General features: G+C 43.5%; 1 protein-coding gene across 1 annotated transcript; it reads left to right on the top strand.

Annotated features, from left to right (window-relative positions):
- The first annotated feature begins 3,467 nt into the window (after nucleotides 1-3,467).
- calm3b (calmodulin 3b (phosphorylase kinase, delta)) lies at nucleotides 3,468-9,069 on the top strand. The gene is made up of 6 exons (XM_060936334.1): nucleotides 3,468-3,767; nucleotides 6,397-6,427; nucleotides 6,520-6,663; nucleotides 6,763-6,869; nucleotides 6,975-7,110; nucleotides 7,407-9,069. Exons 1-6 carry the CDS (start codon nucleotides 3,765-3,767, stop codon nucleotides 7,433-7,435), a joined length of 450 nt encoding a protein of 149 aa, XP_060792317.1. The 5' UTR covers nucleotides 3,468-3,764; the 3' UTR covers nucleotides 7,436-9,069.
- Nucleotides 9,070-13,630: the final 4,561 nt, after the last annotated feature.

The following is a 13,630-nucleotide window of genomic DNA, read 5'->3' as shown; positions in this document are numbered from 1 at the left end:
AGTGGCAGAGAAGGATGCGGAAGACAGGGAGCAATGGAGATGAAAGATCCACTCTGGCGCCCCCTAATAGGGAGGAGCCAAAAGAAGGAGATAATAATCAGGGATACCTGCATCATCGGTTGCTAATGGCACAGATTCCCAACCCTGTTCTGCACAAAGCGTATAGGACAAACGGTAGGCCAAGGCTGAATGAAAATGATCTGGAGTGAGGTGCTTAAAAATAATGGCACCCGTGCAATTTCTCATCTCATCATCTCTAGCCACTTTATCCTGTTCTACAGGGTCGCAGGCAAGCTGGAGCCTATCCCAGCTGACTACGGGCAAGAGGCGGGGTACACCCTGGACAAGTCGCCAGGTCATCACAGGGCTGACACATAGACACAGACAACCATTCACACTCACATTCACACCTACGGTCAATTTAGAGTCACCAGTTAACCTAACCTGCATGTCTTTGGACTGTGGGGGAAACCGGAGCACCCGGAGGAAACCCACGCGGACACGAGGAGAACATGCAAACTCCACACAGAAAGGCCCTCGCCGGCCCCGGGGCTCGAACCCAGGACCTTCTTGCTGTGAGGCGACAGCGCTAACCACTACACCACCGTGCCACCTGTTTCCATCTTCTAATTTTTTTTTTTTTAAATCCGTAGTCTGTATAGTTCTATGTATAACCAGACGCGCAGCTTGTGAACAGGCAAGGCAGACAACTGCTTGGGGCCCCCTGGCCCAGGGCCCCCCCGAGAGTCGGGGCCTGAGGGCTTATTTATTTATTTTTTCTCATCTCATTATCTCTAGCCGCTTTATCCTGTTCTACAGGGTCGCAGGCAAGCTGGAGCCTATCCCAGCTGACTACGGGCGAAAGACTGGACAAGTCACTCACCAGGTCATCACAGGGCTGACACATAGACACAGACAACCATTCACACTCACATTCACACCTACGGTCAATTTAGAGTCACCAGTTAACCTAACCTGCATGTCTTTGGACTGTGGGGGAAACCGGAGCACCCGGAGGAAACCCACACGTGGACACGGGGAGAACATGCAAACTCCACATAGAAAGACCCTTGCTGGCCACAGGGCTCGAACCCGGACCTTCTTGCTGTGAGGCGACAGCGCTAACCACTACACCACCGTGCCGCCCGTATTTTGTTTTTTTATTGTTCTTTACCATTGTATTTTCACATTTGGAATTTAAAAAACTTTGGTTTCATACATTTTTCGTTGGTGTCAGATTATTTATAACATATTGGTGATGAACACTGGTCAGAAGGGCCCCCTGGAAATTTTTGCTTGGGGCCACAACAGACTCTAGAATCGCCTCTGTGTATAACGACATGGTTAATGTCCTTGTTTGAGAACTAAAGCTGTGTTCACATATATACCGGTACGATAGTGGTATAACTGTATCGATACAAAGTATACCGGTACAGTTTAGTGCATCTGTCCACACTAGCGAGAAATGTTTGCGGTCTTCTTTCACGGTAGTTGAAATGCGCGTGCGCGAAATGTTTCCGTGGTTACCGAGTAACTTCCTTCCCAGAATATGGCGGATGAAACAACGTGTGTGTGCTTTTTGTTGTCGTCAATGTACAGTCTGTATTTCTGGTGGTCATTTATTCAGTCGAATCGTATAAAACGCGCGAGGCAGTTGAGAAAGAAACAAAGAAAACGAATCTCCGTTCTTCACCATTTTATTCAATGAAGACATCGATTGAGGTGTGTGACTTTGCGCATGCGCATTATATTTGTATCGATACAGAACCGCTTCATCTGTCCACACTACAGTGAAGCGCTACAGTACCCATACATTTGTGGGTTTTGTACTGATACAGTTATACCGCTATAGTACCAGTATAGTTGCTAGTGTGGACAGGTGTTGCGGTACGAAAGTAGTATCATATCGGTACAAAATCCCTAGTGTGGACAGGGTATAAGACAGGGGTGTCCAAACTGATCCATAAAGGGCCGTGTGGCTGCAGGTTTTCATTCCAGCCATGCAGCAGCACACTTGACTTGGCTCATTCAATCAACTGAACTGTCTTCACACAGTCAAATACTTGCAGCCACACCCACCCTTGATTAAAGGGTGGGTGTGTCATCTCATCTCATCTCATTATCTCTAGCCGCTTTATCCTGTTCTACAGGGTCGCAGGCAAGCTGGAGCCTATCCCAGCTGACTACGGGCGAAAGGCGGGGTACACCCTGGACAAGTCGCCAGGTCGTCACAGGGCTGACACTTATGGCCCTTTTCCACTACCCTTTTTCAGCTCACTTCAGCTCACTTCAGCCCGACACGGCTCGCGTTTCGACTACCAAAAAACAGCACGACTCGGCTCGCTTCAGCCCTGCTTAGCCCCTAAAACTCGCACCGTTTTGGAGTGGGGCTGAAGCGAGCCAAACCGAGCCGAGTGAGGCTGGGGGCGTGAGCAGACACTCCCCTGTGCACTGATTGGTGAGGAGGAGTGTCCTCACATGCCCACACACGCCCCGCGAGCGCGCTGGGATCTGTAAACACCGTAAACCCGGAAGAAGAAGAATTACGAATTACGAGAATTTCTGAAGCCTTATGCGCCTCGCCTCATCTATACGCTCTTGCCAGTATCTGTTGGTGTTGTCGGTGACAACAAGCCACAGCATCAAGACCAGCAACACTAACGACTCCATGTCCTCCATGTTTATTGTTTACTATTCGGGTCGTGAGACTACCGCTTAAAAGCTCACTGATGTCACGGTTTGCGCCGCTTAACGACATCACGTGACGTCCACCCACTTTCGCTAACTCCACCCAATGTGTCCACCCACTTCCAGCCAGCACGGTTGTAGTCGAAATGCAACTCCAACAGCCCCGCTCAGCTCGACTCAGCACGGCACGGCTCAGCCCGACTCAGCCGCGTTTGTAGTGGAAAAGCGGCAATAGACACAGACAACCATTCACACCTACGGTCAATTTAGAGTCACCAGTTAACCTAACCTGCATGTCTTTGGACTGTGGGGGAAACCGGAGCACCCAGAGGAAACCCACGCGGACACGGGGAGAACATGCAAACTCCACACAGAAAGGCCCTCGCCGGCCACAGGGCTCGAACCCGGACCTTCTTGCTGTGAGGCGACAACGCTAACCACTACACCACCGTGCCATCCGTTTCCATCTTCTAATTTTTTTTTAAAATCCGTAGTCTTATGTATAATGACATGGTTAATGTCCTTGTTTGAGAACTAAGATGTAGATAAGTCTCCGACGCCATCCCTGAGGTGTACCGCAAAGGCTGGGCCTGTCTCTTTAAGAATCCTGCGCATCCCCCTCCCTCCCCTCAGTGACTCCCTGACGCATTGCAGGTGGACGGGAACCAATCAAATAGCTTCGTTCTGGTCAGCTGACACACGCCAACCGGCTTCTATATATAAATCCTCTGCTCGCGCTGTGTAAGTTTTGAGGAGAAGATTCGGGATATTTTTAAGCCGGTTTGGTTAATGCTAGACACGAGAAGGAATATTAAATAATAAAAGTATCAGCAAATCGATTTTATTTAATCTTTTAGGATTTCGTTAGCGATCTGGCGCAGGCGTACCATAGCGACGGCTTGGTTGCTAGGGGGTGCGGCGGCCCGCTTTCGACCGAAGAACAGAGGCGGAGTGATCGTGGAATTTGGGCGCACAGCGGTTAGCTGCGGAACAGAAAGCGGAACCGAGGCGAAATTAGCTGCGTAATTTATCCACGTTCGTGAGGAGAATAACCCTCTGAAAAACAAACAGTAATAATGGTAAGTAGTGAAGCTTCTTAGTTTGCACGTAAAATACAAATTGAGTATGTATTTTTTAAATAATATTTCTTGTTGAGGGGACTGGCTTAGCTAATCAGTGAGCTAGCTAACAATTGAATTGACTGCTGCAGTGCATTAGCCAGGCGGCTAGCTAACCTCCCAGTGCAGGATGCTAGTGCTAGTATCGTTGACGTGACTCGATATTTATCGACTGAGCGATAAAAATGTTTTTTTTTAGTCAGTAGTGAGAACCAGGTCTTATTTTGCTCGTTATTAATCGTTCAAACGGGATTAACTAGCCTCAGGCTTGATGCAGTCAAGCCGGTAGTTGCCAAGCTAAAGCTAATTGTGCTAAGCAGAATGAATGCGTATTTAATATTGAGGTCTGGCTAACTAGCTAAGCAACGCAGCAGACACCCGACATCACCAGGGCATTCCATATAGCTACTGTAGTAAAATATGTGCGTAATCTATTATAACTTATAATGGTTTAGGTCTTCATTTGTGATTCTTCAAACCATAGCAAGCTAGAAAAAAAAACACTAATGAGAATTAGTATAATGGCTGTTTTCCGTATTAGTATTATTTCATGATGTCATGTTTGTTTTTTTGGTATGTCTCTTAATGGATTCCCTCCCCCATTATAGTGCTTTGGTTCCTGTGCACATAGATGCAAATCATCTCAAGTCCATTAGGGTCGTTGAATAACCATGCAACCACAGCTCGTTAATCCAAAGTGGCCATCACCACCAGGCTCCTTTGAATCCCATCAGGAAGTGAAATGCAGCTTGATCACATCACACATCACATGTTGACCCGTTAATCCTGTTTTGAACGTTTATGGTTGATTTTGATTTGACATTCCCAGTTCTTGTATAAAAAATAAATACATGATTTAGTTTCAAATAAACCACACCACATACTTAAACTAAAAACAGAGAGTCAGGATAACACAAAGCTCGAAAGCTTATTTCCATTGTGGTTCTTTGATGTTGGATGGCAGCAGATGTAAAAATGACAAGAGTGGTGCTGTGACATTACTAAAATTGCAAAACAAAATTACATACAGTATACACATCAGATTAACATTGTATACATACTATATAAGTACAAGCCCTACACGATCTGATCTCTAAGGGCCTCTGCATGCTTGTGCGACAAGGCTTTCGCAGATGGCTTTTCGCAGACAGTTGTAATTTATCGTTGAGCGGGGAGTAATAGGCGTGTGCGATGTTATTCACCGCCACAACGCAAGGCGGCACGAAGTCGCAAAATCACTAGGAGTAGTTGGTGGGTGTGGTTAGTGGAGTGTTTATCCTCTGGTTACTTGTAATGACTAGAACTGGAGTCGTATAGATGTACGTACTTCCTCGATCAACCGCTCTTCGTGCTGCTTCAGCTTCGCTCATGTTTTTAAAAATGGCGGTAGTGAAAACAAACGAAAGTAGGGAAGCAGATGTAGAGTGGACCAATCAGAGCCCTCTTGTCTGTGACGCTGTCTGCGGTGGTTACAATTTTTGGGAGGTGCGTGCAGAGTGTCTGCGAAGGGGAGGGGGCTATGCAGACCCCATCTGCGAGGACTGCGTTGTCAGCATAAATTGGCCTTAAGCCATGTTTTCACGGCACGTTTAAACCCATCCAAACTAATGAGTACCTTACCTGATTACCTGGTAACTTATTCCATAGACTAGTTGCAACATATAAAAAGGAGCCCTTCCCTATTTTAGTTTGCACTCTTGGAGGAACAAAATCTTTGGAACACCCCCTAGTAAAGTAACTATGAATGTCCCTCACTCTACTAAAGAAATTATTTTAAATATTTAGGGACTCTCCATTTACAATCTTGTATACCATGCTCAATTCAATTTGAGACTCTATCCTCTACCCTCAACCATCCCAGCCTCTTAAAATTGAGGGTCAAGGTGAGTTCTTGGGGGCAGATCCAAAATGGTCCTTACTAATTTATTTTGTGTGGTCTGGAGCTTGTTCTTGAAATACCTAGTAAGGCCATTATACCAAGAACAGGCATAATCATAGTAGGGCTGAATTATAGCGCCTGCTAAGATCAACATAGCCTTCTTATCCAGATGCATGGAAATTCTGGCCAGAAAACGTACTTGTTGATTTACTTTAGTAATTACTTTCTGGGCTTGACCAGCTCCAGACAACTGACTGTCCAGTACACACCCAAGATAGCTGACTGAGTCCTTAGCATTAAGTACAGTGTCGCCAGCTAATACTTCAAAGCCTGGGGTTTTGTTCAACTTAACTCTAGACCCAAACAAGATGGATTCAGTTTTTGATGATGAAAGTATTTGTCACGTGTACACTCGAGCATGGTGAAATTCCTCCTCTGCATTTAACCCATCTGAGGCTGTGAACACCCAGAGCAGTGGGCAGCAACACTAGAGTGCCCCGGGGAGCAGTTAGGGATTGCTCAAGGGCACTTCAGTAACAGTACAGAGGGAGGGCAAAGTGCTGTTTATTCACTCAATTCCCCTCGTGTTTTTCCTGCCGGTTCTGTGAATCAAACCGGCGACCCTTGATTATCCCATTATCAAACCAGCCCATGCTTTCATAAATAACAATCGTGCACTACAGTGTTTCTGATTGTTGGCTCTGTTAACAGGCTGATCAGCTAACTGAGGAGCAGATTGCTGGTGAGTGTAATATCTGTAAAGCAATATATATATATATTTTTTCCCTCTATCTGTTCTTGTAATTATTTGTGGTGCAATTTTTTTTTTTTCAGAATTCAAGGAGGCATTTTCACTATTTGATAAAGATGGTGATGGCACCATTACCACCAAAGAGTTGGGGACGGTGATGCGCTCTCTCGGGCAAAACCCGACAGAGGCCGAGCTCCAGGACATGATCAATGAAGTTGATGCTGATGGTGAGGGGAAAGTCGAGCTGTGCAGCTATTTATAAATGCCGCCAATTAGGGACGTACGAGGGACTAATGAGATTTCACGTCTTTTTAATTAACCCAAAGGTAACGGGACGATTGATTTTCCGGAGTTTCTCACCATGATGGCCAGGAAGATGAAGGACACGGACAGCGAGGAGGAAATCAGAGAAGCCTTCCGGGTTTTTGACAAGGTAGTGAATGATGTGCTTGATGTTTGTGCTGGGTTGTGATATTTTCCAGTTAATTTTTCTACATGGTTCTTTAGTATTGGAAAGTGAGTGACTGTTGATGTTTAGGATGGAAACGGCTACATCAGTGCTGCAGAGCTGCGTCATGTTATGACGAACCTGGGAGAAAAGTTGACTGATGAGGAGGTAGATGAGATGATCCGGGAGGCAGATATCGATGGGGACGGCCAGGTCAACTATGAAGGTCAGTATTTTTTTATATATATAATTATTAATTTCACGTTTGTGTAGTGTTATATTGGTCTTGATTTGTTTTTCCTAATTAGAACTTTAATTTTTAAAATGAAGATGCCTGAGCAGGTTGATTGAACATGTGATGCTCCTTGCTATAGGAATGACCGTCCTCCTTGGCTGTTAATGCATATGATGTATATGGACTTCTAAACACGGCTGTTTGAATGTTGTTTTGCTGGAAGTGTCGTTTTAAAATGACGACGTCCCGAACCCTGCACAAACTCATCAGCCTTTTCTCCCTTCCAGAGTTTGTCCAGATGATGACCGCAAAGTAAAACTGGAAACCCAAAGGATTACAGCAGACCAAACAGTGGGCAGTACACTCACTGTCAACCTTCAACAAGCATTCACACTGTCCTCCTCCTGCTTCCCATTACTTAGTTTTCACTCCTCCCTTTTCCTCTTTCCTTCAGTTCCTCTCTTCTCCTCTGCCTGTTTTCCCTCCCCTCCTTCAACTTTTCCTCGTCTTCTCATTATTCCATCAAAATCAAAGAACTGTTTACATATAATCTAAGATTTAAAAAAAAAAAAACTTAAATATATGATGTAATACATGTATCAATATTTGAAGTTATCTAACATTATGGCGAACAGCAAATGCATGCTTTATTTGGTTTTGGCATGTTTCTGTGCTTCTCTGCTTGCCTTGATTTTCAAACTTGCTCGCTCTCCTTTAACTCTGCATGTTTCTCATGCAACCTCTGCTCAGTGGTCTTAGAACTGTATGGTGACCAACCATTCATGGATATCAGGGGCTTTTAATGAGAAATGGTCCAAAAAATCGACATGTAGTGTTAGTCAAGTAGCTGCAGTTTAGTGTAATTGAGTCCGTAGTAACGAGACAGACTAGATACTGAACTTTTACGGGGGGGGGGGGAAGGAATCACAAAAAGGTAGATTTGGCTGAGGGTAGCCCAGGCATGAATAGGGGAGCAATATTTTGCAAGTAATTGTACTACTGCACACCTTTTAGGAAAGGAAAAAGGCAGACACTAAGACAGGGTTTTAGTCTTAAATACAAGCTTGTGGTTGGTCCGGTCCCAAGTAAATGCCATGATCTGTTCTCGGCTAGAGATATCTGAGGGCTCGTGTTGGAAAACTTCCCAGATGTCCGACATGTTTTTCTTCCTATATAGATTGAATTTAGTTGTTTTGAGCGGTTGCTGTGTGTAGGTTTCATATTGACGATGTAAAAACTTCCATGTGAACGTATGGTCTTTAGATTTTTATGCTGCACTCCGTCAATCCATTCACGTCATACAGCTTATTCAGTGGACCGTTTCTGGGTTGGGAATAAACACACTTAAGCTGTGTACAACATTCTTCCTGCAAGGTATTGGCGACTGTGCTTTGGTGTACTTGTAGAAAACTTTGATTATGGAAATCTAGACTCTTGGTGGGGAAGGTAGCGAGGGTCATGATGTTCAAAGGCAGGATTGGATTGAATTGCCCGCTAACAAGTTTTGTCACTGTGTGTCATTTGGAGATTGAGTCCGTGTAGCACCTGTTTAACACTTGTCCCGTTGATGATGAGCAAAACTATTAAGCCAAGTTGATTATGGAGGCTGGTGCATGGACAAAACCTGCAGGAAGGGTGATGCACTGTGCTTAAAATGATGCATCCTCGACAGCGACAATCCGTCTTTTCTACTGTTATGAATGTATTTTTTTAAATGTAATTAACTGTTTATTCTAAGGGCTGGTTTCCCAGAATAAGCCTAACCTTGGACTAAAAAGGCGTTTCAGTGCAGAATCACTGGCTTAGGCTAAGTTTGGGCTTTATGCCTGGAAACGACACCCTTCCTTCCTTTCCTGCTCATAATCATCATTTAGGGAACATTTTAAAGTTATGCGTTCCATTGCAGAACTGTTATTCTTGCTAAATAAACTTCTGGGACTTGTGTTTCTATACTGAGACTCTTGTGCTTTTTATGACGTGGAGTTTTTTTTGGGGGGGGTTCTTGCAATTTCTTTTTTTTTTAACCTCCAGCAAGTAAAACCTGCAGGTTTTTTTTTTTTTTTTTTTTAAATGTTATGCAGATTTGAAATCCTTTAGGTTTTTGTCCTCCGTCCTGTGGTCATCAGCAAACTGCGTTGTGTACAGGAAGACGGCTGTGGTGATTGTTCCCCGACTGGACTTTTTAAAAGAGGATTTGGGATTAAATTTTCCTTGCACTTTAAATATAGTTTGACTTTTTTTTTTTTCCTAGTTTTTATTTTTGCAGTTGAGCTAACTTAACACTCAGAGCCTCTAGTGTTCAAACTAAATCCCTAAATGCTTCAGGTGTTGTCATACACTTAAGATATTATTCATGGAACTTTGTCTTGTTATAGCAAGATGGATAGATGAGTTTTTATAATCTTCCCCTACATGACCATTTCTCTTAAATTACAATAGAGAAGATCCTGAAATTAGTCTTTTTTTTTTTTTTTTTTAAATGTGTATTGGTAAATACACTTGAGGGTGGTTCCAGAAATGGATGTCTAATTTTTTTTTTTTAGGTGTAACAAGCTAAAATCTCCAACCGTTATAAGCATAACTGGTTATTTGAACTTGATGGGTTTAAAATGATGCCTTATGTTAAACTGCAATAAATATAAATACAAATCTCCTCTTGAATCTGTACCTTTTAATACAATGAGGAAAAGTCATGTATGACATGAAATTGTCCAAATTGTTGTTTAAACAGTACAATTAGCTTCATTTCAGGAAGAAATGCCTGTACTGGCTTTAATAAATCAAGCTAGTATGTTTTTAATGTTGAAAATGACCATGTGGAGTTAACATGGAAAGCTATTTACATCTATAGGCAACTTGCTAGGATGTTTCGAACAATTGTGAAAAAGTTCAGCGTTTTCCGTTAAGGGTGAAAGTGTGGTATTTTTATAAAGATCAAATATTTATTGTATAAACTCATGACATGAAATAAGGTTCAAGCATTTTTACTTTAATTTTGAAGATTATGGCCGACAGTGCGAAAAGTTCTCAAAATTATTTCGTAAATACAGTGTATCTTGGTCTACTTCAGTACATTCAACCACAATTGGGGGAGGACTCCTGACTTGACAGTTGTTCAGAAGAAGATCATCCACAAGAAGAGTAAGCCACAGAAGGTCATTGGTGAAAATGTGCACAAGCAACAGGGATGACCTTGAGAGAATTGTCAAGAAAAGTCAACTCGAGAACTTGGGAGAGCTTCATCAAGGAGTCGACTGAGGTTAGGGTTAGTGCATCAACAACCACCGTGCACAGATGTCTACAGGAAAAGGGCTACAACTGTCAAGCTGCTCCTAAACCACAGACAATGTCAGAAGCATCTTATCTGGGCTAAGGGGAGAAAGAACTTGTGTGGATACCCCAGCGGTTTCTGAAATCAAACCAGTCCATCTGGCTCAAACCAACGCCCATGCCACAGTGAAAGAAAGTCACACTTTGAGATCACAATTTTTCCCATTCTGATGTTTGAAGTAAACATTAACTGAAGCTCTGGATTTCTGTACACATGATTTGATGCAGTCTTTCTGTGTGGACTTTGCATGTTCTCCGCGTGGGTTTCCTCCGGGTGCTCCGGTTTCCCCCACAGTCCAAAGACATGCAGGTTAGGTTAACTGGTGACTCTAAATTGACCGTAGGTGTGAATGTGAGTGTGAATGGTTGTCTGTGTCTATGTGTCAGCCCTGTGATGACCTGGCGACTTGTCCAGGGTGTACCCCGCCTTTCGCCCGTAGTCAGCTGGGATAGGCTCCAGCTTGCCTGCGACCCTGTAGAAGGATAAAGCGGCTAGAGATAATGAGATGAGATGAGATGAGATGATTTGATGCAGTCTTTCTGTGTGGACTTTGCATGCTCTGTGGGTTTTCTCCGGGTGCGCCGGTTTCCCCTACAGTCCAAAGACATGCAGGTTAGGCTAATTGGTGACTCTAAATTGACCGTAGGTGTGAATGTGAGTGTGAATGGTTGTCTGTGTTTGTGTGTCAGCCCTGTGATGATCTGGCGACTTGTCCAGGGTGTACCCCGCCTCTCACCCATAGTCAGCTGGGATAGGCTCCAGCTTGCCTGCAACCCTGTAGGACAGGATAAGCGGCTACAGATGATGGCTGGATGGATGGATGATTTGATGCATTGTGCTGCTGTCAAGGTATTGGCTGATTAGATACCTGTAACTGGGGGGGGGGGGGGGAGTATAGGTGTTCCTAATAAAGTGGCCAGTGGGTGTAGTCCTTCTCTGTCGTCACTGACCCCGGATTCTGAACTAAATTGGTCATATATTGATCAGAAACTACGATCATATATTGTAGCAAATTCAATACAAAATCGTATCATCAAATATATCGTACTGTGTGGAATCCTGAGGTCGACACCCCTACTGACAGAGCAATACAGGGTGTGTAAAAGTTTAAACAGACGCGCAAAGTAACTCTAATATTAAAAATAATAATCCTTCGATACATCATTAATCGTAATTAAATAGCTCAGGGCTTTTCAAAGTGTGGGGCGCACCTCCCCTGGGGGGCGCAACGTGAGGAAACGTAAACCAGAATAAGTTACTATTGCGGACATTTAGCGAACTTCAGCTAGCCTTTGCCAGAGACAAAATGGGTCGATTTTTAGTACCTAAAGCTACAGTGAGTGAGGAGACAGAGTCTGGGCCAAGCAAAAAACCAGACCCTCCAGGATTTCGCGATGTTGCGATTTGCAACTTCAACGCAAATTCAACCAATCCCCACGAATTCAGGGCGGTGCTGCAATTATATCCAATCACCGTAACCTTCCCGCAAATTTGACCAATCGTTGGCGTCGTCTTGAGGTGACGTCGACACACTACCTTCCGCCTTACTTCTGTGTATACGTTCAAGAGAAGCAGCATGCGCGTAGTGTTGCCAGATTGGATGGTTTTAAGTGCATTTTGGCAGGTTTTGGACTGGAAAACGTCAGCAGTATCTGGCAACACTGCATGTGCGAGTCAGTGTTTATGTAGGCTTAAATTCTGTTACTAAAAGTGTGTTATGTTTACAGTGAAGGACTGTGTGCACTTTACATTATTTTTTACTTAATACAAGAAATTAATGGATGCCAACATTTTTGCCAAAATGGTATTTTATTTTCCATTGTTTAGGCAGCTTCAGCATCATACTGTGAGATTCTGTTCCAATTGTTGTTGTTTTTCTTCTATGAAGCCTGAGCCATTTATTTTATTAGTTTATAATTATTGTTTAATTTAGTCTTCAGGAGAGACTGCCTGCACACAGTACTAGTATTAATAGGTTTTTTCTTACATGAAAGCTGAAGCATTTATATTATATTTTAAGGTAACTTCATGTTGTGCTGTGAGGTTCTCTGCACTTTAACTTTTGAATCAACAGGAGCATTTGGATAAGTAAAGCCTATTTTTCTGCATTTTTGTCGTCCTGGTAATCTTTTATATTGGTAAAGTTGTTTATAGGACCATTTCTCAGTGTCTTTGTTTTTTTAATCAATAGTTTTTCAGTAATAACTTATTTAACATATCACTCAATTTTAATCACAAAAAGAGAAAATCGCAACAATTTCTCGTAACTTTCACTTCCTCCCGCAATGTAATCGCAACAAAAACCTAAAAAACACCGCAACTTTCATCGCCATTTTTTGAAACCCCCCCGCAACATCAGACATTTTAGCCCGCAACAATCACAAAAAAGGCCCGCGGAATCCTGGGGGGACTGAAAAAAGAAGGAAGTGTGACCACGATTATTTAAAGTTTGGATTTTCATGGACTGGATCAAGATGCTCCACTGCCACAGTGTGTTGTCTGCCAAGAGGTGCTAGCTAACGATGCTATGAGATGTTTAAAATGTGTAAAACAAGATGTTTTAAAAAGAAAAGCACAGATGTTTAAAATGTGTAAAAAAAAGATGTTTTAAAAAGCACAGATGTTTAAAATGTCTCATCTCATCTCATTACCTCTAGCCGCTTTATCCTGTTCTGCAGGGTCGCAGGCAAGCTGGAGCCTATCCCAGCTGACTACGGGCGAAAGGCGGGGTACACCCTGGACAAGTCGCCAGGTCATCACAGGGCTGACACATAGACACAGACAACCATTCACACTCACATTCACACCTACGGTCAATTTAGAGTCACCAGTTAACCTAACCTGCATGTCTTTGGACTGTGGGGGAAACCGGAGCACCCAGAGGAAACCCACGCGGACACGGGGAGAACATGCAAACTCCACACAGAAAGGCCCTCGCCGGCCACGGGGCTCGAACCCGGACCTTCTTGCTGTGAGGCGACAGCGCTAACCACTACACCACCGTGCCGCCATGTTTAAAATGTGTACATTGTACACTGTACAACAACCATTTTTTCATTTTTTTTTAAATACGAATGGAACATTAAAGTGCCATTCCACCATTGGATGTATTCTTTGGCATAAAATACAATATATTTTATGACAACTTGACTAGACAGAGAACTCTTTTAGCTTCAAAAT

The sequence above is a fragment of the Neoarius graeffei genome, chromosome 12 (assembly GCF_027579695.1).
Source record: "Neoarius graeffei isolate fNeoGra1 chromosome 12, fNeoGra1.pri, whole genome shotgun sequence".
In the NCBI taxonomy this organism is placed as follows: domain Eukaryota; kingdom Metazoa; phylum Chordata; class Actinopteri; order Siluriformes; family Ariidae; genus Neoarius; species Neoarius graeffei.
The sequence above is the reverse complement of the archived record's forward strand: the minus strand, read 5'-3'. Positions and strand labels throughout refer to the sequence as shown.

Bases quoted from the DNA above. Each gene is read 5' to 3' on its own strand.
- calm3b (XM_060936334.1), top strand. The intron at 6,428-6,519 runs GTGAGTGTAATA...TTTTTTTTTCAG, and splicing joins AACTGAGGAGCAGATTGCTG to AATTCAAGGAGGCATTTTCA. The intron at 6,664-6,762 runs GTGAGGGGAAAG...ATTAACCCAAAG, and splicing joins CAATGAAGTTGATGCTGATG to GTAACGGGACGATTGATTTT.